We start from the raw sequence: 25,677 nt of genomic DNA, 5'->3' as shown, positions 1-25,677 counted from the left end.
AAACTGTTCAGAATGTACTAAGTGAAGTAACATGGATAAAAATATTACTTTATAAAATATAATTTTAATTTTAAAGGTTATGTTAAAGTATAATCTTGGATATTATGTTTTAGTTAATAACGGTTTTCTTTTCTTTTTTTATTATTATTTTATTTTATTTTTCTGTAAGTTATTGGGGTACAGGTGGTATTTGGTTACATGAGTAAGTTCTTTGGTGGTGATCTGTGAGATACTGGTGCACCCATCACCCAAGCAGTATACCCTGCACCATATTTGTTGCTTTTTAACCCTCTGCACTCCCACTCTTCCCCTCAAGTCCACAAAGTCCATTGTATCATTCTTATGCCTATTAACAAGGTTTTCTTAATTTCTAAAAAAGCTTTCATGTGAAAGAGACTCTTAAAGATAAGAGTACCATAAGCTAGCAAAAACCCATAAATGCCAAACAGTGAAGAAAAGAAATAACCATTGAATTAAAAAAAAATACAAACCATTACTAAAATCTAGAGCGCAATATAGGTAGGAAAGTGAGACTGCATTCCAAGGCTTTTAATACAGTCCTTTTTTTTTTTTTTTTGAGATGGAGTTTCGCTCTTGTTACCCAGGCTGGAGTGCAATGGCGCGATCTCGGCTCACCGCAACCTCCGCCTCCTGGGTTCAGGCAATTCTCCTGCCTCAGCCTCCTGAGTAGCTGGGATAAAAGGCACACACCACCGTGCCCAGCTAATTTTTTGTATTTTTAGTAGAGACAGGGTTTCACCGTGTTGACCAGGATGGTCTCAATCTCTTGACCTCGTGATCCACCCGCCTCGACCTCCCAAAGTGCTGGGATTACAGGCGTGAGCCACCGCGCCCGGTCCTACAGTACATTTATTAATACCCAGTATATATCACCCACAACGCAGCATTGTGATTTACAAAACTCTTATTTCCTATATATAGATAAAATAATTCAAGATTACCAGTACTATACCTGCAAATGACTTTGTCTTTTTAATAATTCCTTTTTCTTGCTGCTACTAATGGCAGAATACACATGTAAAAAGGTCATATATCGGCTTGGTGTGGCGCCATATGCTTTACAAGATTCATGGATTAATAAAAATGATTTTAGAAAATCAGGATCAACTAGAAAAAGAAAATAAAAATAACATTTCCTAATGATACTTGTTTTACACAAGATACTTCCACGCTACATAATTATAAATATGAGATAGCATCTTTGCTTAAAGATATACAGGCACTTCTAGACAACTATTCACAGCTTCCATCTTCCTTAGGAATCTTGAATTCTCTAGTTTTAGTAGCCTCTATTCACCTACTGTTATATATTTCCACTGAACAACTTCATTGTTACAAGAAAAATAAATCTATATATTGTCATAACATATAAATTGGGACTATATCACATGTACAATCATCCAAAAGTGAGCTAAATACAATCTGCTGAACAGAAAAGCAATGCACAAAATACCTATCCACTCCCACCTGATACAGGGAGAAACAAGACTTCAAAAGCCAAAAAGTTAAGAAGAAGTTCACATTAGGTTCAATATATCCATGAACAAACACATTATCTTCCTCTCACTGACACAATTTCTATCTGTATTCCCTGCCCTAGTAAATGAAATCAATTTCTAATGAATATTCCAAGACAGAACCCCAAGAAACATCCTTGACTCTTCTTTCTTCTTGTGTGCCACAGCCATTACATAATCATCGAGTCTCATTTAGATTACCTCCTAATATCCACCAAGTCCATTCCATCCTCCATTCTTACTATCTCTTCCTTGGTTTAGGCCTTCATCGTGTGTCTCTTAGATTACTACAATAAACTTCTAAAGAGATGTAATGGCTTTTGGTTTCTCCCTACTACCAATCTATTTTCCAATAACTGAAGAAAGGAACATATAAAGAAATTTCTATTTCCAAAACAAAATTCTGGTTAAATCTCTTTCTAAATCTCTCAGTAATGCCCTATCACCTGCAGGTTGGAATCCAAACTCCTTAGCATAATGCCAAAGGCTCTTTATTACCTAACCATGCCAACCTTTCCCTCCTTCTTCATCTAGCACTTACTTATACATCTTATGTTTCAGCCCTTTAGGCTATTCATAGGTTCATAATACGCCTGTTTCACTTCCCCAAACCTTTTCCATGCTACTCACTCTAACCAGAATGACTTTCTTAAGATGCCTGTCTGGGAAATGTCTATTTCCTATAATATCTGCTAGTCAGAAGTTTTACTTTCCAATGTATTTCATATAAACTTCCACCATCACTTATCTTGCTACATCAGATATTTATGTTTATATATAATTCTCACTATCACTGGACTATGAGCTATTAAGTGATCTCTAATATCCAGCTCAGTACATAGTATAAAAAACCTTCCATAAATATCTGATGATTAGATGGTTAAAAAAATAAGTGAATTATGATATAAAAATAAAGACCACAATCAAAATTAATTTGAAGTTAGAGAAAATAATGAGAATATTATAGTTAAGAAAAGATTAAGTCCATACTCAAAGAATATCATAAAACTTTTTCATATATAAATTATAGAGTTCTGTGACATATCTAAGTGATAAGCTAATATGAAAAGTTTAGGGTGCTTGCAAAAGACTCTATAAACAATTTAAGTAGGTCCTTGAAATCACTCAGGTCAGAAAAATAATTTTTAAATTTCTTGGACTCACACAGTAGATATTCTGTGGGTTCTTTGTTAAATGACATAATCATTAATTTAAAAATAAAAAGGACTTCAAAATTTAGTTCACAGCAGAAGAAATCTAATTTTGTTACATTTAGCATTATTCAAATTTATAATCATGAATCTTTAATGGATCTGTAATATCAGAAAAATGGCAATTATTTCATAAATAAAAACCAGATAAAACTGACTTCATCAAAATACTACCTGAATTTTTTTTCTTTTCTTCTTTTCGTTTCTTGTCATTGTGTTTTCCTTCACCACCTGTTTCACTGAATAACATTTCAGGTATCTAAAACATAAAAAGCAAATCACTATGAAAAAGCTTAAGTCCCATATCAGACGTTAAAAACCTTTAACACACAAAAAAAGTCAGTATTGATTGTACTTTTCTTCTAGCATTCATTCCAGACTAAGAGGAAAAAAAAACAGAAATCTTTAGAAGAAATGATTTCCTAGAAAACATTTTTACACATATCAACCATTAGCTGATTGCAAATTAATGCACACTGGGAAAAGTTCACTTGAAATGGTTAGACTACGTGAAATGAAGGAAATTACAATTTGGATTGAATTAGAAAATAATCACAATGCCATTTAAAAAATACAATAATAAAAATATTTTATTTGGCATAAAACATAGTAAAATGCCTTCATGGCACAGTGGAGTAGCAAGGACTCTTAGCTTTTTCAAGTAAGAACTAAAAGTAAAAAAAAATAATTTTATAATCAATAATTTCATAACTGATAATTCTAAAAAGTATATTCTCAATATGACTGGAATTTTGCCACTATTGTAAATAAGCAAATACAGTTTCATAAGCAGATATCATTATTATTAAAGAAAAGGTAACCTTATAAGAATGCTACTTCAGAATATACAAAAGGAAGTTTAGTTTCCGAAAAAAATTAAAGTAACAATTCTGAAATTTTAAATTAAGCCAAATAGCTTCAGTTGCTTTCACCTGATAGAGCTGACATTACCAGCAAGAGGAAACACATGTGATCCAGGTAATTAGGTTAAAAAAAATCACTTTTGAAATTTCTCAGAATGAAGAAAAAATGTAAGCTAAAAGAGCTCTTCATTAATGCAGAGTTGAAATGTACTATAATTCTTGAGACAGAGATATTTCTGACAAAACACTTAAGCCTATGTGAGAATATTTTAAACTTATATTTTTAAATCAATGATAATTTGTTTCTTTGAGAACTCGCTTTCTTTAAAATGGTCTATCCTCAAACAATATCCTACATTAGCAAAGTCTGCCTTCCTGATTTGCCCCAGTTCCTTCACTTGAAATAAAAATAGTACTTTCCAAAGAGTTGAATGGGCATATTTAGGCTATTAATTTGCCTCATTTTCATCTACTACATATTTTCATATTTCATTCTCATATCTCATATTTTTCATATTCTCATATCTTTCTAATACATATTCTCATATATTTAATATATCAATATATTCAGAACATAATATATTACATATATTAACATTTCCTAACATATCCAAAACTGATGGATACTAACAACCCCTTCAAATAACTTTCAGTTGCTTCTAGTTGCTCATTAAATAAGATTCAAAGTCATGGCACTTAAATGCTTCCCCTCCTTATGTGTCCCCAGTCTGGCTTTTAATAATATTTCCCACAACAATGTTCCACATACTATGTGCAGCAGCCACATGAACTCTCTGTTTCCCAAACACACCATGCAATATCATGTCTCTGAACCACTGGACCTGCAAGTGAGGCGGTGCCCTCTTGCACTTCATCACTACTTCAAAACCATCCTTGCTAAGCTCCCTAAATTCAGTTTTCATATTATCAGGCTAGTTAAGTAACCACTAACCCTCCTTGCTCCAGGCATCTACCAGTCCAATCATTTCTTCATTCCACAAGTAATTTTAGCTCTTGGGTCACTGTCACTCTTTCCAACACAATCCTTGTCTTACTTCTTAATTATTCTTACTTTCAGTATCCATTATAGATAACCCCTCTAGTACCCTCACCTCTCAATTCCTTGAACTCCTCTTCTCCTCTTATCTACCACACTGTTTTCAGCCACTCCCCTACACAGTCACAGTCATATCCTGAGAGTTTGTAATTATCATCAAGTGAAAGCCTTCCATAGTCTCACTTTCAAACATCCCATTCTTCCATCACTACACTCCTGTCTTCTCAGTTTACTCCCTTCCAACATAAAATCGTAAACCTCCACTGAAACCTACTATCTACCAATTTGACCACCACTTCACTGTAATTCACCATCTTCCTATTCTAATTTACCACTTTACCAACTTAAATTCCATGGTAAAGCAAAATAATTATATATTTTTTTATTTTTATTTTTATTATTATTATTTTTTGGTCGGGGGGACGGAGTTTCGTTCTTGTTACCCAAGCTGGAGTGCAATGGCACAATCTCGGCTCACCGCAGCCTCTGCCTCCTGGGTTCAGGCAATTCTCCTGCCTCAGCCTCCTGAGTATCTGGGATTACAAGCATGTGCCACCATGCCCAGCTAATTTTTTGTATTTTTAGTAGAGACGGGGTTTCACCATGTTGACCAGGATGGTCTCGATCTCTTGACCTCATGATCCACCTGCCTCGGCCTCACAAAGTGCTGGGATTACAGGCATGAGCCACCGCACCCGGCCCTATATTCTTATAAATATTCTCAAATCAAAATAATTATATTCTTATAAATATTCTCGACTCTTTTGCCTTCCATCGTTTTGTCATAATCAAGTAGCAAAGTCCCAATTCTGGTCAAATCTAAGTCACCACCTATACGTGGTCTGCAGCCATGAGTGCACCTATGCTTTGAGAAAAAAACACAACTATGTTGTTTGGCCTCTAGAACTCCATGATCACTAACCTCAAGTGAATCCTATCATACTCCATTCACCTAATCCTTTCCCTCTTTCACTCTCCAAAAACAACTATTTGCATGTGTTCTTGTATCTCTTTAAGCCTCCAAAACCTCCTCCATCATTCTTTCCTCCAGTGGATAATCTTCCTATTTCACTAAGAAAATAGAAACAATTAGAAAAGAGTATCTCCAACTTTCCAGTACCACACCTGACCACCACTTGGATGTATCCCCCTCTATTGTTTTCTTTCCTCTTATCACAAGTGATTCCTACATTCTCATAGGAAAGGCCAATCTTTAATTCTTTCATTTGTGTACTAGATCCATTTGCTGTGCACTTATTTGATGATATTAATCCATCAATTTTTCCAGTCTGTTTTGCATCAAATATTTTATTTTTTTGCTTCTCTATTAAATAATTCTCAACAGCATATGAACATGCTATAGTTTGTCCCATCTTTAAAAAAAAAAAAACAGGCCAGGAGCAGTGGCTCATGCCTGTAAGCCTAACACTCTGGGAGGCTGAGGAAGGTGGATTACTTGAGGTCAGGAGTTTGAGACCAGCCTGGCCAAGATGGCAAAATCCCAGCTCTACTAAGAATACAAAAATTAGCTGGGCATGGTGTCGGGCACCTGTAATCTCAGCTACTCAAGAGGCTGAGACAGGAGAATCACTTGAAACCAGAAGGCTGAGGTTGCAGTGAGCCGAGATTGCACCACGGTGCTCCAGCCTGGGCGACAGAGCAAGACTCTGCCTCAAAAAAATAAAATAAATAAATAACTACTTTTACTCCTCCTTCCTCCAGTTACTAACCCATTTCTCTCATCCTTTATACAAAATTCCGTAAAAGAGTTTACCCATATTCATTGTCTCCAATCTTCTCATTCTTTCTGAAACATACTCCAGTATGGCTTTTTCCATTACTAACTGCCACTGCTCTATCAAAGTCACCAATGATTTCTATGTTGCTAAATTCAATGGTCAATTCCTAGTCCTTATCTACTTTCATGTGTCATTGTTCCTCATATCTTCTTCCTTCGACATGCTATTTTCTCTTGGTTTCTAAAACATAATGCTTATCTGGTTTTCTTATTTCCCTAGCAGCTTTTTCTCAGTGTTCTTTGTTGATTCTTCCTCTTTATCTCCCCAGTTTCTTGGGTTTAGTCTTAGATCACTGCTCTCTTTTGTTTATTCTCACTCTCTCGGTGATATCATTCATTCTTATAGCTTTAAATACCACCTACACCCTGATAATTCTTCAAATTTTTTTCTGTATATCTGACCCCTAGAACTCCAGGCTTATATATTCAAATGCCTTCTCAACCTCATAACTTTAAGGTCTGGTATCTCATATTTAACACATCTAAAACTGAAGGCCTCATAGTCTCCTCTGTCTCAAATGATGGTCATTTCATCCTTCTAGTTGCTCAAGCCAAAATACTCGGAGGTATTGTTGACGCCTGACTTTCTATTACACCTTATTACAGTCTGTCAGCAAATACTGTTGTTTCTACTGAAAAACATATCCAGAATACAACCACTTCTCACCACCCTACCACTACATCCTTAGTCCAACCTATCCTTTTCTCTCTGGATTACTGCAATCAGTTGTAACTGCTTCAACCATTGCCCTCTATAGTCTACTTTCCACACAAAAACTACAGTAATCCAATTAAAATACAAGTCAGAATAATTTTGTCTGAAAGCATCCAAAGTAAGTTAGTTCTCAGGAAAAGCTGAAATCCTATACAGTGTAGTAGTTTACAAAGCTCTGCCCTAACCAGTCTCCCCTTAGTTCTCTCACATCATCTTCAGCAACTCTCAACCATTCTGCTCCAGGTGGAGTTGCCTTTTTACTGATCCTCAAAATCATCAGGCATGCTCTCTACCCAGGATATTCACCTAGAAAGCTTTCCCCACAGATACACCTGACAAGAATGTACACGCCATGAGGGCAGAGACTTCTGTCTGGTTTTTATTTTTCCCTCTACTATGTCCCCAACATACAGAACAGTGGTACATATTAAACAGTCAATAATTACTTCTTAATGAATGCCTCTTATTCATATGACCTCCTCAAACTAAACTATCTTTCTGTAACTAAAATATGACCTCATCTGTAAACCATGTCTCTTAACTTAAATTACACTCCTTACTCTGAATCATGACAGACATTAAGCTATACTTCTCCTATAGAAAAATAAATAAATTAGTAATTGAGAATATGAATATCATTTAAAGAAACAATGTTGAAAATGAATACTTATTCAAATGAAGTAAAATAAGAGGCTTCCAGTTAAGATAGTGCTATGAGTTCACACTTTAACTCATCCCCCTCCAAATACACAGCAGAGCAATGATCTTTTCTAAGGATTTAAAAATTATTCAATTGTTAAAATACTTGCTATGTTTTTTTAAAAAATCTGGAACTGTCTGTGATAGGCTACTTAATTAAAGCCATAAAATTTTAAAGTATTGTTACCTCTGTGGTCCTTAATTAGGAACATGATCCTCAATCTAAAATTCTATATTTAACTAAATTATCATGCAAGAGTAAGAAGAAAATAGACATTTCCAAACATGAGTGATGTTCACTGTCATAATTAAGGTGATGTTATAACCAACACCAAAGAGAGGTTATGAAAATCAGTAACTTCAAAAATAAAATGTGCTTTTAAAATTTTTGATAGATGGTAAACTTACTTTCTTCATACTGCTATCAGACCAACCCTCCATCCACAACACCTGGCATTTCTTATGCAAAGCTGGATTACTCTCGCAGTTTATCATGAAGTTTAAATTTGCAGAATCCATTATCAAGACAACATGCAAGTTTTGTTGAATTCCTAAGAAATACATTTTTAAAAATATTCATGGAAAATTACGAGAATACTAATAGAATCAGACAATCTATACATGATCTCGGTTAAAGAGACCAAAATTTCTGAAATAATAGGAGCTGTTTTTTAAAATGAGCACAATATAAAACAACATTATAATATAATATTTATTTTAGTTAAAAGAACACTTACAAATTTGTGTATGTGCATGTTAAGAAAAAAGATTCAGAAAAATATCCATGAAAAATACATGTCATAAAGTCTGGATAGTATGATTATTACCTCATTTTTTTACTTATTTCAATTTGGATTTCTACAGTGCATATAAAACTGTTTCTACATGAATGAAAGGCTATTTAGTTTTTTAAAACTATGAAGTCTGGCACAATCTAAATAGTTCAATAGTCCTCTAAGATAGGAGGTACTAAAGTGGCACTAATTTCACCACATGAAACAAATGAAGCAAGGTAAGTATTCCAAGGAACACACTTTCATCATTCCTCTTTGCTAGAATTTTGCTAAGGCATTGATACGGTTTGGCTCTGTGTCCCCACCCAAATCTCATTTTGTAGCTCCCATAATCCCCACGTGTTATAGGAGGGACCTAGTGAGAGATGAATCATGGGGCGGGGGGAGGGGGTCTTTCCCATGCTGTTCTCATGATGGTGAAGGGGTCTCATGAGATCTCAAGGTTTTAAAAATGGGAGTTTCTCTAGACAAGCCCTCTCTTTGCTTGCTGCCACCCGTGTAAGATGTGACTTGCTCCTTCTTGCCTTCTACCATGACTGTGAGGCCTCCCCGGCCATGTGGAACTGTGAGTCCAATAAACCTCTTTCTTTTGTAAATTGCTCAGTCTCAGGTATGTCTTAGGTATGTCTTTATCAGCAATGTAAACACAGACTAATACAGGTGTTTTTATTATAGGCTAACCTATCAGCTAGCTATGTGTTACTTTCTAAAAGTTCCAAAAAAAAAAAAAAAAGGTATAAATTATCAAAGAACCCAAGATTTAAGATAACTTTGCAATCTAATGAGAAAATAAGGCAAATTAAATGGTATACATTTCACATGAAACAGAGTCTGATTTGATTAATGAATTCTACGTCACTTACTATATGTGAAGTAATTGAAGACTGGTCCAAAAAAACCATCTTGTGAAGCTTGATCTTTAAGAGGCAACAGCAAGGGCTCTAATTCTTCAAGAGTATAGAGTCCAGGAACTTCACCTATAGAAAAATATTACCTTTTTCTTTTTAATTTTGGCTATATTACACTAATCCAAAACATTTTAATAAATAATACTTTTTCAATTTTTGTATTTAAAATTCTGCTCTTATTCAATCTTTCTTTCTAAAAATTAACCTTATTTGTCTAAAAACAAACCTTATCACGTCTAGATGAGTCACAAATCTTCATCTATAGACTTCATTTGATAAAATTCAAACACCTAAGCAAGCCACTCAAAATAGTCATAATCTAGCCATCTGTCTACTTTTACAGGTTCTTTTTCCATCTTTCTCCATAAGACTTTGTACTCTGGCCTCAATAAACTTGTGTTCCATGCATACAGCAAAATATTCTCTCCTCTTGCTGCCCCTTATCTTCCCAATAAATTCTTATCCTTCAGGATGGTTCTTCCCTAACTGCTATGCCCATGAGCCTTTCTTGACTATCCATATGCTAAGTAAAACACTCTTTCTCTTTCATAATCTATTCAAATATATCACTTTTTAGCACTTATCACATCATTTAATAATGAATTACTTCCTTGCCATCTCCAATTAGTCTCTAAATTTCCAAGGACAAATATTTGATAATGTTCGACATTTAACCTTAGAATATCCTTACCTAAGTATCTAGAACAAAAATACGTGTTACATAAATGAATGAATGAACAGATTAACTTGTACTAGAAATCAGATCTGTTCCACGGCCTGCTACTATGCAGGCCAAATCATGACAATGAATAGAATGATGAAAAGCAAATCAAAGTTGATTAAGACTACAACTTTAAGTAGTCTTCAACAAAGACTTAAAGATAGAGGGCCTGGAGCATGTCTTGTTCACTTCTACAAATTACAATAGTATTTAAAACTTGGCCCTGCATATAAGAGGTACTTAATGAATATTTGTTAAGTCAATGTATTTACAATTCACAAAAAACTATAAGATTAAGTGAAAATTCCTTTGCTACATATCCAAAGCAATGCATTCATATAGAGCCCATCACAATCTGATCACTACTTTTCTTTAGGTTCAACTAGGAGGCACCAGTCCACCTCTCAAGCTTGTACATACTCAAACAAACACACACACATAAATCTGCATGATATGTTTTTCTCAAATTTTAGACATACTAAGATATTTTTGATTCCTTAAATTTAGTAAAAAATGCCAGCTCTACCTACATATTATACACATTAGGGAATAAGAATTTGAAATAGAAAAAAGATAAAGCCTACTGAATACTTAACTATGAAAATAAAATGCCAAAATTTGACTTGCAATTTTTACCATTATATCTTGATAATAAAGACCAATTTATCTTAAAAAAATTATTATTAGTGTTTATCTCAATCTTTGTTTTCAAAAAAAAAAAATCTGTTTCTGGTCTCTTTGTCAGCCAAAATGAACAATGTCTCCATCTAGTGACAATTTAAGCAATATACAGGAATATCTTCCTTAAATATCAAAAGATGTTCTTTAAAACGGCCACAAACACTCTAAGTCCACTCAAGTACTACCACTTTTACTAAGTCATTATCCCTCAATTCTTCAACAGAAATGAATCTACCACTTGTCTAATTAGAGAGTCCTGGTCTGTATTTCTTATTTGGGCACTAATGTGTAGATATCACATATTATAAATTAAATGTTTTCTTTAACCAAAGCTGTTAAATTCTGAAGAAAATTTCTCCTCAGAGCACTAGCATGGTAAAAAGCAAGTATTTATTAAAAACTGGGTTGAAAATGAATTCATATAACTTTGTCCTTGGATGCCCACAATGATACTGTCCATAGAATTGCAACTAGTTTTTAAGATTTATTTTGTACTTAAATAACAAAATACTCGTGATCCAAGTTTAAAACTAAGCTACCTCCTCCCAGTCACTAACAGTGATTACTCACAGAAACTTTCTAATAAACTTCAGAATTCTTCCAAAAAAGGAAGAAATATAGAAATTTGCAAGTATCCTCCTAGGAAAACATGAAAAAGTCAGCTAACACCATAGACAATAGGAGAGTACCACAATTTGCTGGGGACAGAGCCACAGCAGAAGAATAGCAACAGTTCTTAAGAAGTTGAGGTTGCAGAGAATCAATTAGGGAGTCATAGTAGCCAAATAATACTGCCACCCCTACCCCAGAGATTCTAATATAATGAGTTTAGGGTAATAGCAAGTAATTTGTTTTTAGTTGTTGTTGTTTTTAATTATCTAAGTGATTCTAATGTGCAATTAGGGGTGAGAAATACTGAGGAATACAAATGGACAGTGCTTCATGTTATATCTCAGAGGAAAAACAAGACTCAAAACTATCTCAGAGGCAAAATGCAAGTAATGATTTTCAAACCATAAAATTCTGAAAACATAAAACAATAAATGTCTCTATAATCCATAGAATTCCAGATATATAGAGAGCCCATTTAGCCATAAATTTCCAGAAAGTATTTGTTTTAAGACAGTCCTCTTTCAAGTAGTATTTTTCTATTATACAGATGCATACTTAAAGTAATTATAAGTTCCTTTTTTCCTTAAAAATAATTTTAATTTCTACTTTTAAAAAACAAGATTACTGGCCAGACGCAGTGGCTCACACCTGTAATCCCAGCACTCCGGGAGGCCGAGGCAGGAGGATCACAAGGTTAGGAGATCAAGACTATCCTGGCCAACATGGTGAAACCCCATCTTTACTAATAATATAAAAATTAGCTGGGCATGGTGGTGTGCACCCATAGTCCCAGCTACTAGGGAGGCTGACTCGGGAGGCTGAGGCAGGAGAATCACTTGAACCAAGAAGGTTGGGGTTGCAGTGAGCTGAGATCGCACTGCTGTACTCCAGCCTGGAGACAGAGCAAGACTCCGTCTCAAAAAATAAAAATAAAAATAAATTTTTTAAAAAAACAAGATTACTTACTACTTGATTTGTAATATTCAACTAAAGAAAGAGAATGTGCATTTTTCCAGCTTAAAGAATGCAGCTATATTCCAGACACATGAAATGCGGGCACTTATGTGTAGAATTCTGTGGAATTCCATATATCTGGAATATATGTACATTCATATATCCATACTAAGGCTATACTATTATATAGTTAGACAATCATGTCACTACTGATAGCAAGGTTCTATCAAATTTTTGTAATTATAAATTATGCTACCTATTTTCTTACATACAGTTCTTTTATTTCTGTGGTTTAAATTCCTACAGATAATAGAATGGTACATCAAAGAGTATGGCACAGCTTTTAATAAGTCCTGGTGGACAATTTTCTCAAAGGTTAAAACAGATAATAACCCAGCAAATGTATACGTTTAAGAGTCAATTTTTCAGAACATTCATCAATACTCAATATTAACAATAATTTTTATATGTCTTAAATTCTATGTTTTATGAAGATAGAGTCTCTCATTTCTCCTGCCATGAGCATGTTAAACATCATGTCACCTAAGTAAGAACTATGCCAAAAGTTATCCGAACCAAAGTAAATTTTGCACAGGATAATTTTACTTATAATTTTTACGTTATTATTTTTATTTTCTTTAAATAGAAACTATTCACTTGCCTGAGGACAAAAGGCTATTGATCATCTCCAAAAACACAGGATATACAAGCTGGTAATCCTCAAGAAGTAAAACTACCTGCTGTGCTTCAATTCCTGCAAGATGCAGCACCTGCAAAATAAGAAAATAACTTTTCAGTACGCTTTAAGTATTTTTGGTACAGTTAAAAATTAACATGCTGTATGTAAAGTATGTCAGTATCGTGTGTTTATTCATTATTTATATTTTGGTAATTAAAAATCAAACTTTGCCCATATAATTTGGAAAGTAAATCCAACCCATAAGTAAATACTAATTATTTTACAGCTAGGCCATTAAAATTAAAACAAGCAGATCATTTTTATCTCTACCCACATATTTCCTATGTAAATTCCATCCTTCTGTTTATCATTCATGTCTGTCTAACATCCCATAGCCTGGAGTATCTGGGTCCTAGAAATTCTAATAGTATTCTCTTTCCTGTCTGTACACAAAAATATAATTTTCAAATAATCTTTGAAAAAATAATCTAAATTAAAATAAAGATTATATTGTATAATAGAGAATTAAAGGCCTTTAAAGATGTTTAGAAAAAAAAAACCAATGTAATCTTAAACCAAATAAGGCAAAAGAGGTGAGCAACTCACATGTTTGAGATCATTTTTGAACTGCTTCAGTTCATATCCTCTGGAAATCTTTGGAGAAAACAGGACCGCTCCATGCATGTGACTGACTAAAGAAGTGATGGTCCGACGACCTACACCACTGCGTCCTGCTAATAGAAGTGAACCTCCAGGGAAACTCAGCACTCTATCTATCCTAGACATATACTCCAGGACTTCGTGGAAAAGTAAAATGTCTAAATTCTGGTTATCTCGTCCATAATGAATAAGACCCTTTTAAAAAATCAGAATATGTAATAGTTAATATAAGCCCTAATTACATAATAAAAATGTTACTTATCTAAATTAAAATATTATATTTTTGATACATTCAAGAAAAAAGGTGAAGTAACTACATGACATCTCACACTCAATATTTTATATATCCAGTAACCCTGCTTTATTGGAACTCTCTAAGGAAAAACTTGTGTCAAACAAGTTCAAGGGTTCATGAAAATCAGTTAGTTACTTTTGGACACTACTACACTAGTAAAAAGCAGCATGAGATAACAGGTTAATTATAAAACTTTAAAATTGCTCAAATTTTATTAGTTATGAATCAATGTGCATAGACCACAAAAAAAATCCCCAAACTCTAGAAACCAAGTGTCTAAAAAATCTTTTGTGAATGTGTTCTTTCACACTGCTTGGGAATGAATTAAAAGGTAATACAGGTACCATGCTCTACCAGGGACTACATGATAGGGTGCAGGAAGGGAGAAAGAACAATTAGACTTTACATTCTTAATAACTTTCAATACTTCAAAACTTTGCAACATTCATTCCAGACGAATCAGTTTACCAGACCACGAAACAATGTTTCCTGATATAAAATCCACACTAACAATCAATATAAATATTAATTTTTAAAGCAATCATTTGCAATACTGTTCCTTCTTCTTGATTATAATTAAACTTTAAAAGAGAAAGAAACTCTCTAGGATAGTGCTACTCAAAGTTTCAATAGACCAGTGCATCAGCATCATCTGGTAGCCTGTTAGACATCTGGGCTATCTGGGTCACCTGGTGAATCTGACACTTAGGGAATGAGACCCAGGAATCTGAGTATTTTCTAATTCTCTACATGATTCTAATGCTGTCTAAACTTTGACAAGCACTGCTCCAGAGTAATTTCCTGATTAATATTAAACCTCATTAATATTTCCAATATGATACCTTTGCCCAAAATTATCTTAGATTTTACACATATCTATGTAAGTATATGCGCATCTCATTACATCTGTCACAATGGACTAAATTCCAAAAGACAACAATCAGCTTTGCCTATTCTACAATCTGTCATATTCATGCCCTCAAAATCTTTACAACAAATATTTTTAAAGGACTATAATGACCAAATTCCAGTTACAGTTCATTATTCATATTATACCTTTTTAATAACATCCTTGAGATCAGCAGAGTTTAGTTTTCCAAGTGGTTTTCCATGTGGAGGTAATGGTTGCCCTGGGGCTGCTCTTGTTCCTGAATTATGCCAAGCTCCCCATGTAACATAGAAACTATCTGCAGAAATAAACGATATTTTTACTTTATATGCACTACTTTCAATGAGAATTCAACAAATACATTGCTTACTAAACAATTTTAAGTTAATTAATCCAGATAAGATCATCCCCAGAAGGGCAAAGGCAAAATACTTTAAAATGTACATTGTAAGGTCAATAAAATCAGGTGAAATACAATGACTGAGCCAGGTAAGGTGGCCCATGCCTGCAATATCAGCACTTTCGGAGGCCAAGGCAGGAGGATCACTTCAGCCCAGGAGTTCAAGGTCAGCCTGAGCAACAAAGCAAGACTCCATCTCTACAAAAAATTTAAAAATTAGCCAGGTGTGGTGGCATGCACCTGTGGTCCCAGCTACTTGGGAAGCTAAGGCAGGAGGATCACTTGTGCCCAGGAGTTTGAGGCTGCCATCAGCCATGATTGCACCACTGCACTCCAGCCTGGGCAACAGATTGAGACCTATCTCAAAAAAATAAATAAATAAAAAGAAATACAAAGACCTTCAATTGCAATATCAAACTCTACCTGAAAAGTGATGGATGGCATCACTTTGCCCCCTCACTCCTTTCTCCCAAAATGAACTGGTTTCCTTCTACCTTTCTCCTATATTCCCCACTGTCTACTCTCAGTTCGTCCCATTTTTCTTCTTCCTCAGAATCTACATAAAATTTCTAAGTTAAAAATACCTCACATAAAATTGGCAAATAAAACAATCTCAAAACTCTCCTTGAGAAAGAACATAGATGTATTAATACCAAAGAGTCCTAATGTTTAAAAGAAAAACTAACGAAATTTTAATTGGAAAACAAAAATCCCCCATTCTTCCCTTAAATCTTCCTATAGCAGTGTTCCTGTTATCATACAAGGAAAGTCTATTCACCATTCTATTGAACTTTTTCCTTCCCAACTCTTCTGGGAGACTGTTCCACCAAGCATCCTTGTCACATGCTCAGTTCTAAACACTTCCCTGAAATAACAACCTTGCCTTCCCTGGACCCAAGCTACTTCATGTTCTGCCTACTTTCACCATCACATTTTTTATATTATTTTCTATCTGTACAGACTACTATACTAAAACTCTTATTTGGGAACAATAATATAGTCATAATCTCCAAATCTAAATCTTCTTTGCAATCATTACCCCAACATAAGCTTTGTGAATCTCTTCTTTTGCACTTGGATCTACATAACCCTACTTATCATGCCACAACTACCAGTCCTTTTCAGTTTTCTGCTTTATCCCTTATATACTGATATTCCCTGGGGTCCAATTTCAGCCTACTAGTCTCTTAATTCTAAAAATTCTCCCCAAATCATTTCATCTTTTTGTCAATTAAATTATCAACTATTTATATACCAAAAACTCACCTACTACTTATCTCTAGGCGAAACTCCTACATACTAGGCTAGTCCTGTATTTCCAATTGCTTAATAGACATATAATTCATGCATTTATTCACTCAGTACTTACCTATTAAGCACCCATGTTTAAACAAGGTATTTTCTGCTTAAGTATTGAGTAAGACAAACATGATTCCTATTCTCATAAATGATCAACTCTATGTAGATTTCCAAAAGACACTAAAAAGGATTGCAAACATTCAAACACATGTACAAAACTGAACTATTATCCTCACATCGCATCATTTCTTACTTGGACTATTGCACTAGCCTCTTACCTTATACCCCTGCTATAAGTCTCTGCATCCTCAAGTACATCCTCACTACTACTAGAGTAACACATACAAAAACAAAGCCTGATTGTGCCACACCACTCCAATATTACATATAGCTTTCCATTTCCTAAAACAAAACAAAACACCAAACTCCTAACGATGGCCCTCTACAATCTAGCTTAACTGACTGCTTAAATCTTCTATCTCCCTCTGTACCATATACTCTAGCTTTCTCAAGTTTCTGTTTCTTTCTTGTCTGGAATATCCTTTGCTTACTATATTCACCCTTTAAAACACAGTTTGAGCACTTATAAGTGTTTTAACAAATTTAAAACTTAGGTATAAATTAGGTATAAATCTAACATAACATGTATAATACTTGAATGTTAAAACTACACAACACTGATGAAAGAAAGCAAAGATCTAAATAAATAGAGGGATTAAATAAATGGAGAAAATGGGAAGACTCAACAGAGAAAAGACGTCTATTCTCTCCAAACCAATATACAGATTTAAGCAATTCCTATTAGAATCTCAGCAACATTGTTTCTGGATACAGAAAATATTTTTCCAAAATCTATACAAAAAGACAAAGAAACAGAAATAGCTAAAATAATTTTGAGAAAGAGTCTAAAGTAGAAGGAATCAGTCTAAACCAATTTCTAAACCAATTTCACAATTTTTATAGTAGCTAATCAAGTCAGTGTGGTACTGGCAGAAGGACAGATTCATACATCAATGGAGAACCCAGAAATAGACCCACGTTACCAATTTTTTACAAAGCTGCAAAAGCAATTCAGGCAGAAAGATAGCCTTTTCAACAAATAATGCTGGAGCAAATAAACATCCATAGGCACAAAAATAAACCTTGGCCTAGCTCTCATTCACATTATAGAAACTGATTCACAATGAACCACTGATTCAAATGTAAAACATAAAACTATACAACTTTTAGGGAAAACACAGGAGAAAATATTCAGAATCCATGGCTAGACAGAATCCTTAAACTTGACATCAACAGATCTGTACAGTGAAAAATGATAGGTTAGGCTTCACAAAATTATATAAAACCTTTTTTTTTTTAATCTATGAAAGACCCTGTTAAGGAGATGAAGAGATAAGCTATTGAGAGGTAGAATATATTTGCAAACCATACATCCAACTAAGGACTGATATCTCTAATATATATATATTCTCAAAACTCAACAGTAACAAATCAAACAATTGCTGGGCATGGTGGCTCACACCTATATTCCCAGCACTTTGGGACACCGAGGTGGGTCGATCATTTGAAGTCAGGAGTTCACAACCACCCTAACCAACATGATGAAACCCAGTCTCTACCAAAAATACAAAAATTAGCTGGGCAAGGTGGTGCATGCCTTTAATTCCAGCTACTCAGGAGGCTGAGGCAGAAGAATCACTTGAGCCCAGGAGGTGGAGGTTGCAGTGAGCAGAGATTGTGCCACTGCACTTCAGCCAGGGAAACAGAACAACACTCTGTCTTAAAAAAAAAAAAATCTGATTAGAAAATAGGTAAAAGACATGAAGACATTCCATCAAAGAGGATATGCAAACAGCAAATATTACACGAAAAGATGTTCAACCTCACTAGCCATTAGCAAACTACAAATTAAAGCCACAATGACATATCATATCTATAAACACTCAAATGAATGGCTAAAATACAAAATGGTGACAACACCAAATGCTGGCAATGACGAGGAACAATATTCTATAAAAAACAGCCTGTTAGTTGCTTAAAAAACTAAGCATGTAAGTATCACACAATCCTGTAATTGCACTCCTGAGGATTTATTCCAGAAAAACAAAAATGTACGTTCACACAAAACCCTGTACAAGAATACTCATAGCAGCTTTATTCCTAATAGCCAAAAACTGAAAACAACCCAGATATCTTTCAACAGATGAAAGGTTAAAGAAATAGTAGTATATCCATATAATGGATTAAAAAGCAATAAAAATAAATGAACTATTGAAACACAACAATCTGCATGTATCTCTAGAGAAATACATTGAGTCAAGATAACTTTCTTGAAATGACAAAATCAAAGAAACAATGGATTAGTGGTTTCCAGGAGATGGGAGAGAAGTGAGTATGGCTATAAATGGGTAACATTATAGATCCTGTGGTGATATAACTGTTCTGTATCTAAACTGTATAAATGTCAATATCCTGGCTGTGATGCTGTGCTATAATTTGGCCAGATAATACCATTGAGGGAAACTACGTAAAAGGCAAACGTGTTCTCTCTGTATTAATTCTTATAACTGCATGTGAATCTATAATTATCTCAAAAATAAGAAATTGAATTTAAAAAAGTTTAACTCCCACTGTTTCAACTGACCAGCCTTAAAAAAAAAAAAGGTTCCAAGTAACTTTCTAGAATTAATCTCCACCTCTTCTACAACCCTACTATCCAGCATTTATCTCAAACATACTCAGAAAAATTATATTAATTATAAAACATTCCATACTCCATTGTAAATATCATTTTAATCATCTACTTCCACAAATCTTTGTGGCATCTAACTACACTAACAATAGTTATCATTGTAAGCAAAGATTTTTATATCTGTTTCTGTCATTAGATGACAATTTTAAGGCCAAGAATGTATCTAGTTTATTTTCATGTTTCCAGAATTAAATTTTCCTTAATTAGCTAATCTTTCAATATGTGAAAATCCTACATGCCTAGATATAACACATGTCAAACCTGTATTTTTAAAGAAAGCCCTTCACTGAAGAGAAAAATGCCAAAAAAGGACATATTTTATTTACTGAGTCTTACGTAAGAGGCTCTGAAAGATACCAAACTCTTCAGAGGATTCAGATACCCAATTAGGTGCCAATACTACCTTATGCCCAAAGAATATGCCAGTTTCTTTGCAAAAACAGGGAGTATTGACTCAATTTTCAGAATGAGAAGAATGGCACCACTTAAGAACCTAAGCCTCTCCACACTAAATCATGCAAGCTACAGGCCATAATGACATAAACCTTCAATCAAAGTTAAGCAAACTCTGAACTATTAATATTATCAGGCTTCTCTCAACATTTCATCCTTCTTGAAGTTTTTCTTGAACTCATTTCCTGATTCAAAAACTCAGGAGAACCTAGAAAATTCCTTCTGTCAATCTAAACATCTTTCCTACCTTTAAGGTTCTCTTTAGGATATGTAGTCATGGATCTCAAACCAATATCAAATCTACAAAGGTACAATATACCAGACACATATGTTGGTGTAGAAGTAATTGTGGTTTTGCCATTAAAAGTAATTGGATAAAATATATTTGTTATATAAAATATTTTTGAAGCCCAGCTTTATCCTCTGAAAAAATAAGCACATTGTGTGGCCTGACAGCAGTATTATTAGGAAATATTTTCATATTGTAATCTTCTTTTAACAAAAAGCCCCTCACCAGGTTGACTTTCATATTACATACATTACTCCCACAGTAGTTTTCAAAATGCAAACTGGTTATTAAACAGTAATCGTTGCAAATGCAACACAGCTGCTTTGACTGAATGGTGTTATGCTTTCTTTACAATAACAATAGATGAAGACGTAACAAGCATATGTAAGTTGTATGCTAATGACACTATAGGTAGTGACAGGAATAAGAATGGCCATTGCTCTTAGGTAAAAGGTCTTAACAATCAAATACAGATTTTCCCAATGATCATGTTTTATATACATGTAACTGTTTTCAAAAAAAAAACTTTTATTAAAATAATCTTGCATTGCCAATGTAAAACAGTACGGCCTGAACTCCTTTCTTCTAAGAAGAAAATTATTGCCATTATATTTTGTTTGAAAAATGATTACTGAAATCCAGCAAAAAAGACTGAGCAGTACCTTATCGAAAAATTAATATTAAAATTATTCAAAGTTTTTATTTGTTTAGAGCTATAAAATCATGCTACAGATAAGAAAAATAATTCTAAAATCCTTATAACAGTTATATATTTGCATAAGCTCTATTATATTACCTGACATATTGTCTAATATGTCTGAGCCCCAATCTGCTTGAAACACTGATGTTAAAATGATGTCAAATAAATGAAGTTCCTTTGCACCAACAATTTTGTCACGAAATAAGCGCCGTGCTTCATATGCTACAATTTCTAACACATAATCTAGTGGATGGTTTGAGGATCCTGGAAAAGGCAAAATTTTATTTAATTGTAATAAAATGATTTTTAAATAATCTGTTTAAAATAATATTAGAAAGAAATAGCAGGCATCTACATACCATAATTTTGGCATCAGATTAATGGAAGAAAGGAAAAAAAGTTAAAATTCACTTTTTTAGTAAGTTGGTACATGTTTGTGATTACTTAAAGGCTACATTAAATACTACATCTCTAGTTGCTCAATAAAAAATAAGTCCAGGAAGTATACTAAATATGTTTTAGCTCAAAAATAATGATTTCATTTTTCCCAAAAGAAAGTTGTAATAGTGACAATCATACATAGTTTGGAAGAAGAAATATATTATAATTTTAATAATAATATTTCTATTTAATAATATAATTTGTGATATAATACTCATTTAACTTATCTATTACAAATACAATCTATAGCATAAATGTGTACACACACACACACGAACAGATATACACTAGCAAAACTTACCTCCTTCTAAATCATATCTAAATAAGCCAAGAACCCATTGGGTAAGAATGCAAGGAGTAAAGAAATAGTGACTATAATCATCAACTGTAAATTTGGCCCGCACCTGAAAAAGAAAATACAATAAACGATATTTCTACTGTCTTAAATATATAATCATGTTGTAAGTTTTTCAGTCACCTTAGACTTAGAGGAATACCACTTTCTACCTGTGCATGGAACTAATTTTCAATATAATTGACTTCATTAGTTATCTTTATATTATATTTTATGCACTTAAAACATTATGCTAAGAAGAGTTCGTAAACTTCAACAGATGGCCAAATGTTGTCCATGAAAAAAAAAAAGGCTAAAAAGCCCTGCTGAACATAGAAATTCAATAAAAACAAACCTAAACTTTAAATATGATGATTGCAATTTCAAGCTACTTGCAGGTCTAGGTAAGACCCATTTTTTAATGCTGGGAACCATTAGAACAACTTACGTTCAAGAATTCACTGAACAAATCAAAGTACCTCTCTTCAATATACAACCAACCCGTAAAAAATCTGTCCTTTCCTCTCTACAGACAGGGCCATTACTCTTATTCTGATCTTGATTACTTAACATCTTTATTTTTTTAAAAAAAGGAATTTCTTCCTTTTAAACATATCCCCACTTCTATTCCAATATTATAAAAAGCATCTTCCACAAACATGTCCATAACTTGTATATGCTAGTCCCTTTATCTAAGAAGACGTTCTTTCACCTCCAGCTACTTGGTGAATTTCCATTATTCAAAACTCAGATCAAACTTCACCTCCTCCTTAACAACTACTATATACAACAAAGTTATTTACTCTTCCTCTGTGCTAACTCTGTAACTTGGACAAACTGTTATTGCTACATTTATTACACTGCATTAATAGGTTATTTATATAACTCAGTCCCTCATTAGACTGTGAATTTTCAGTGAAAAGACACTAAGTCATCTTTAGATCCCTAGGACTACCACTGGCAAGAAAACGTGCTCATCAAATGTTTTGTGCATCCTCAATGCCTGCTTTCAAGTATCTTCCCCATTTCATCTAGGAAGAATACTTTAGACATTTCCTCACAGTTAGGAAGAAAGAAAGAAACATCAAAGACTACTCTCAGATTTGAAGCCTGGAAGACATAAACTGATAAAAGTCAGGAAAAAGATCTGGTTTTGGAAAGAAGATAAACTCAATTCTAAATATGCTAAATTTGAGCTGACAGCAGAATAACCAACTACCACAAATTCATTCACTCAACAAATATTGAGTGCCTATTAGTAACTGTGCCATGGAAATAACAGTGAATAAGGCACACGCAGTACCTGTCTTCCCAGAGTTACTCTCTAGTAGAAAAGTCCAATAAACAGGGAAGTAAAGCCTGGGTAGCAACACAGAGGTCAGAATTAAAAGTAGACCTTTAGGAATGATAATAGGCATGAAAGCTACAATTTAGATCCATATTTACCTGTTCATACACTTGTACCATAGATCCTGCTAAAAGATAAATTTTTGAAGAAGAACCCCAAATAGAATGATTCTTCAGATTTTTGTGTAGAACTGGTTCCAAATATGCTCCATAAATCGTTTGTAACTGCTCTCTTTCTGGGTAACTATAAAAAGGGCATATAAGAAGAAAGCTGAAATAAATCAATATTCCAAATTATTTCAATGTTAAGTTACAGCAGTGGTTTTCAAACTGTGCTGCTCTGAGACCTACATTATCTCCAAAGCTTACCCAGGGCCGAAGACTAAGCTCATCACCCCATCCATTCTCATTTCAACCAAATTAGATCCCGAAATATCTATTGTCAAATATCAGAAAGTGTTAGAGAACGCACAAGAAATTATTTTTAAAAATAATTGTTTAAAAACCACTGATCTTTAGAAAAGACCAAAAGGAAATTTTATTTTCCAAAAACATTTCTAAGTTACATAAACCCTGTACGCAGGGCAGTAATCCACCTTAGAACTATAAAAGTAAAAGTAAAACTAATACAACAAATAAAATCAATCCCTTTCTACCAAGCCAAAATGTATTTCAATCTGGTTTAATTGGCAGCAGGAACATTTCTAGGAAAAAAAAATGTTAGTTGATGGAGTACAATTAGCACGAAAGTATACAAATAAGGTTTTGTAATATTCAAATATTTGCAATGTAATATAATGTATATTAAATATAAACAGAGGAGATATTGCCATAGTCTCTGTAACAATTATGGACCATAATAAATTAGCATAATGCCATCAGCCATTAAAATGACCTGATTCTCCCTTGTTCAGATTCAAATTCTCTTTTTGTTATCTTCATAAATTTGATAGTATCTTTGTTCTATGAACTGCATAAAACATTTAAATCTAAAATCCACCATTCAGATTCCTGAGATTGACATTTTGCGACACAGACTACACAAAAGTTTTGTTTTATTTCCTGTCACACTTCTCATAAATAAGTTACTCTAATTAAAGCTTTTATCATCCTGAATTATTGCCTATATTTTGAGAAGGGTAGGAAAAAATATCAGAGCTTAAGTTTGACCATTTTTATATTCTACATTTTAAAGTATTATTAACAAATACTTTTAATAAAATTCAATTATATATGATATCTTCCCAAATAAAAGAATTTGAAACACAAAGATACATACTCTATAGAACAAAGACGAACAATGGAAGTAAATCTGGTAGTAAGTTTATGTCTTCCCAGTCTTCCTCCAGCTGACATAGAAGCCACAATTTGAATATTTTCTAGACCAACCCATTCCAAATTTTCATCATAAAATCCTTGATACGTCAACACCTATTCGAAAATAAGTATATTTTAAACATTTTATACCTAAGTTTTCCTAATCATGATGAAGGATATTTTTGCCTAAGTTTCAATTATTTTCAAATGCAATCATCATCTACCTAACTCAAGAATTCAATATTAAAAGATATCTTGGCCGGGAGATGTAGCTCACGCCTGTAATCCTAGCACTTTGGGAGGCTGAGGCAGGCGGATCACCTGAGGTCAGGAGTTGGAGACCAGCCTGATCAACATGGAGAAATCCCATGTCTACTAAAACTACAAAAAAAATTAGCCAGGCATGGTAGTACATGCCTGTAATCCCAGCTACTCGGGAGGCTGAGTCAGGAGAAAAGCTTGAACCGGGAAGTGGAGGTTGCAGTGACCTGAGGTCACGCCATTGTACTCCAGTCTGGGCAACAAGAGTAAGACTGCCTCAAAAAAAAAAAAAAAAACTTGAATTATTATATCACTGAAAAATAATACTGTTCAAATCTCTGTGTTCTATGAATGTTAGCTAAATTATCCTAGTATTTAAAATGCTTTTCTCTCTAAGAAACACTAAAATTCTGATGGTATTATAAATCAAGTAGCAATTAGCCTAGAAAATGAAAGTATCAGAAAAAATATGAGAAAAATATTTTGGCTTTTTTCTGTAAATATTTTATCGTATTCTGCAGTTACACAGTAAAGCTAAATTTGGACCTATATCATAATAAACTCTATGAATTTAAAGTTTCTAATGTGATGTAAATAACATAAAGAAAAAATATATTTTACACTGATTCAGGATATGTGATCTCAAATCCTTATAAAGGCAAAATGGAGACTAATGGGTTAAAGCAGCCAGGAAAAAAAACATGACCAAGTCTAACTGCTGTCGGAAGAATGCGTACTTTAAAACATGAAGCAAAAGTTTCTCCAATTCCACCACCATGTCCAGCTTTTGTTTTCCTCCTTGTTGTAGGAGTAAAAGACAAGTAATAGATACAGAGTGAAGACTGTTTCTATTCTCCCTGTCATATATCATCTTGATGTAATACTAACTTCGAAAGAAAGGAAAATCACAGAAGAACTGGAACAAGACTGAAATGTTTCAGAAGTTTAATTTCCACGACAAATGCTATATAAAACTGGCCCCAAAGGAAGAATGCATATTTTCTAAGAAG

The 25,677-nt window shown here is 33.7% G+C and overlaps 1 protein-coding gene across 5 annotated transcripts in view; it reads right to left on the bottom strand.

Annotated features, from left to right (window-relative positions):
* The window catches only part of DYNC2H1 (dynein cytoplasmic 2 heavy chain 1), a 376,161-nt gene that overhangs the window by 273,464 nt on the left and 77,020 nt on the right, over window positions 1-25,677 (bottom strand). For 4 of the 5 annotated variants that reach the window (XM_064375367.1, XM_064375368.1, XM_064375371.1 and 1 more), the window contains exons 44-54: window positions 24,369-24,520; window positions 23,189-23,333; window positions 21,710-21,812; window positions 21,064-21,231; window positions 15,242-15,372; window positions 13,837-14,085; window positions 13,213-13,321; window positions 9,539-9,652; window positions 8,290-8,432; window positions 2,924-3,008; window positions 974-1,128 (exon numbers count right to left, since the gene is read on the bottom strand). In XM_064375367.1, the coding sequence (XP_064231437.1) occupies window positions 974-1,128; window positions 2,924-3,008; window positions 8,290-8,432; window positions 9,539-9,652; window positions 13,213-13,321; window positions 13,837-14,085; window positions 15,242-15,372; window positions 21,064-21,231; window positions 21,710-21,812; window positions 23,189-23,333; window positions 24,369-24,520 (1,554 nt within the window). The remainder of the gene's footprint in view (window positions 1-973; window positions 1,129-2,923; window positions 3,009-8,289; window positions 8,433-9,538; window positions 9,653-13,212; window positions 13,322-13,836; window positions 14,086-15,241; window positions 15,373-21,063; window positions 21,232-21,709; window positions 21,813-23,188; window positions 23,334-24,368; window positions 24,521-25,677) is intronic. The other variant, XM_064375369.1, reaches the window with a different exon arrangement.

This window comes from Aotus nancymaae, unplaced genomic scaffold (assembly GCF_030222135.1).
Source record: "Aotus nancymaae isolate 86718 unplaced genomic scaffold, 86718_ANA_hifiasm-v0.15.2.pri h1tg000012l, whole genome shotgun sequence".
NCBI lineage: Eukaryota > Metazoa > Chordata > Mammalia > Primates > Aotidae > Aotus > Aotus nancymaae.
The sequence above is the reverse complement of the archived record's forward strand: the minus strand, read 5'-3'. Positions and strand labels throughout refer to the sequence as shown.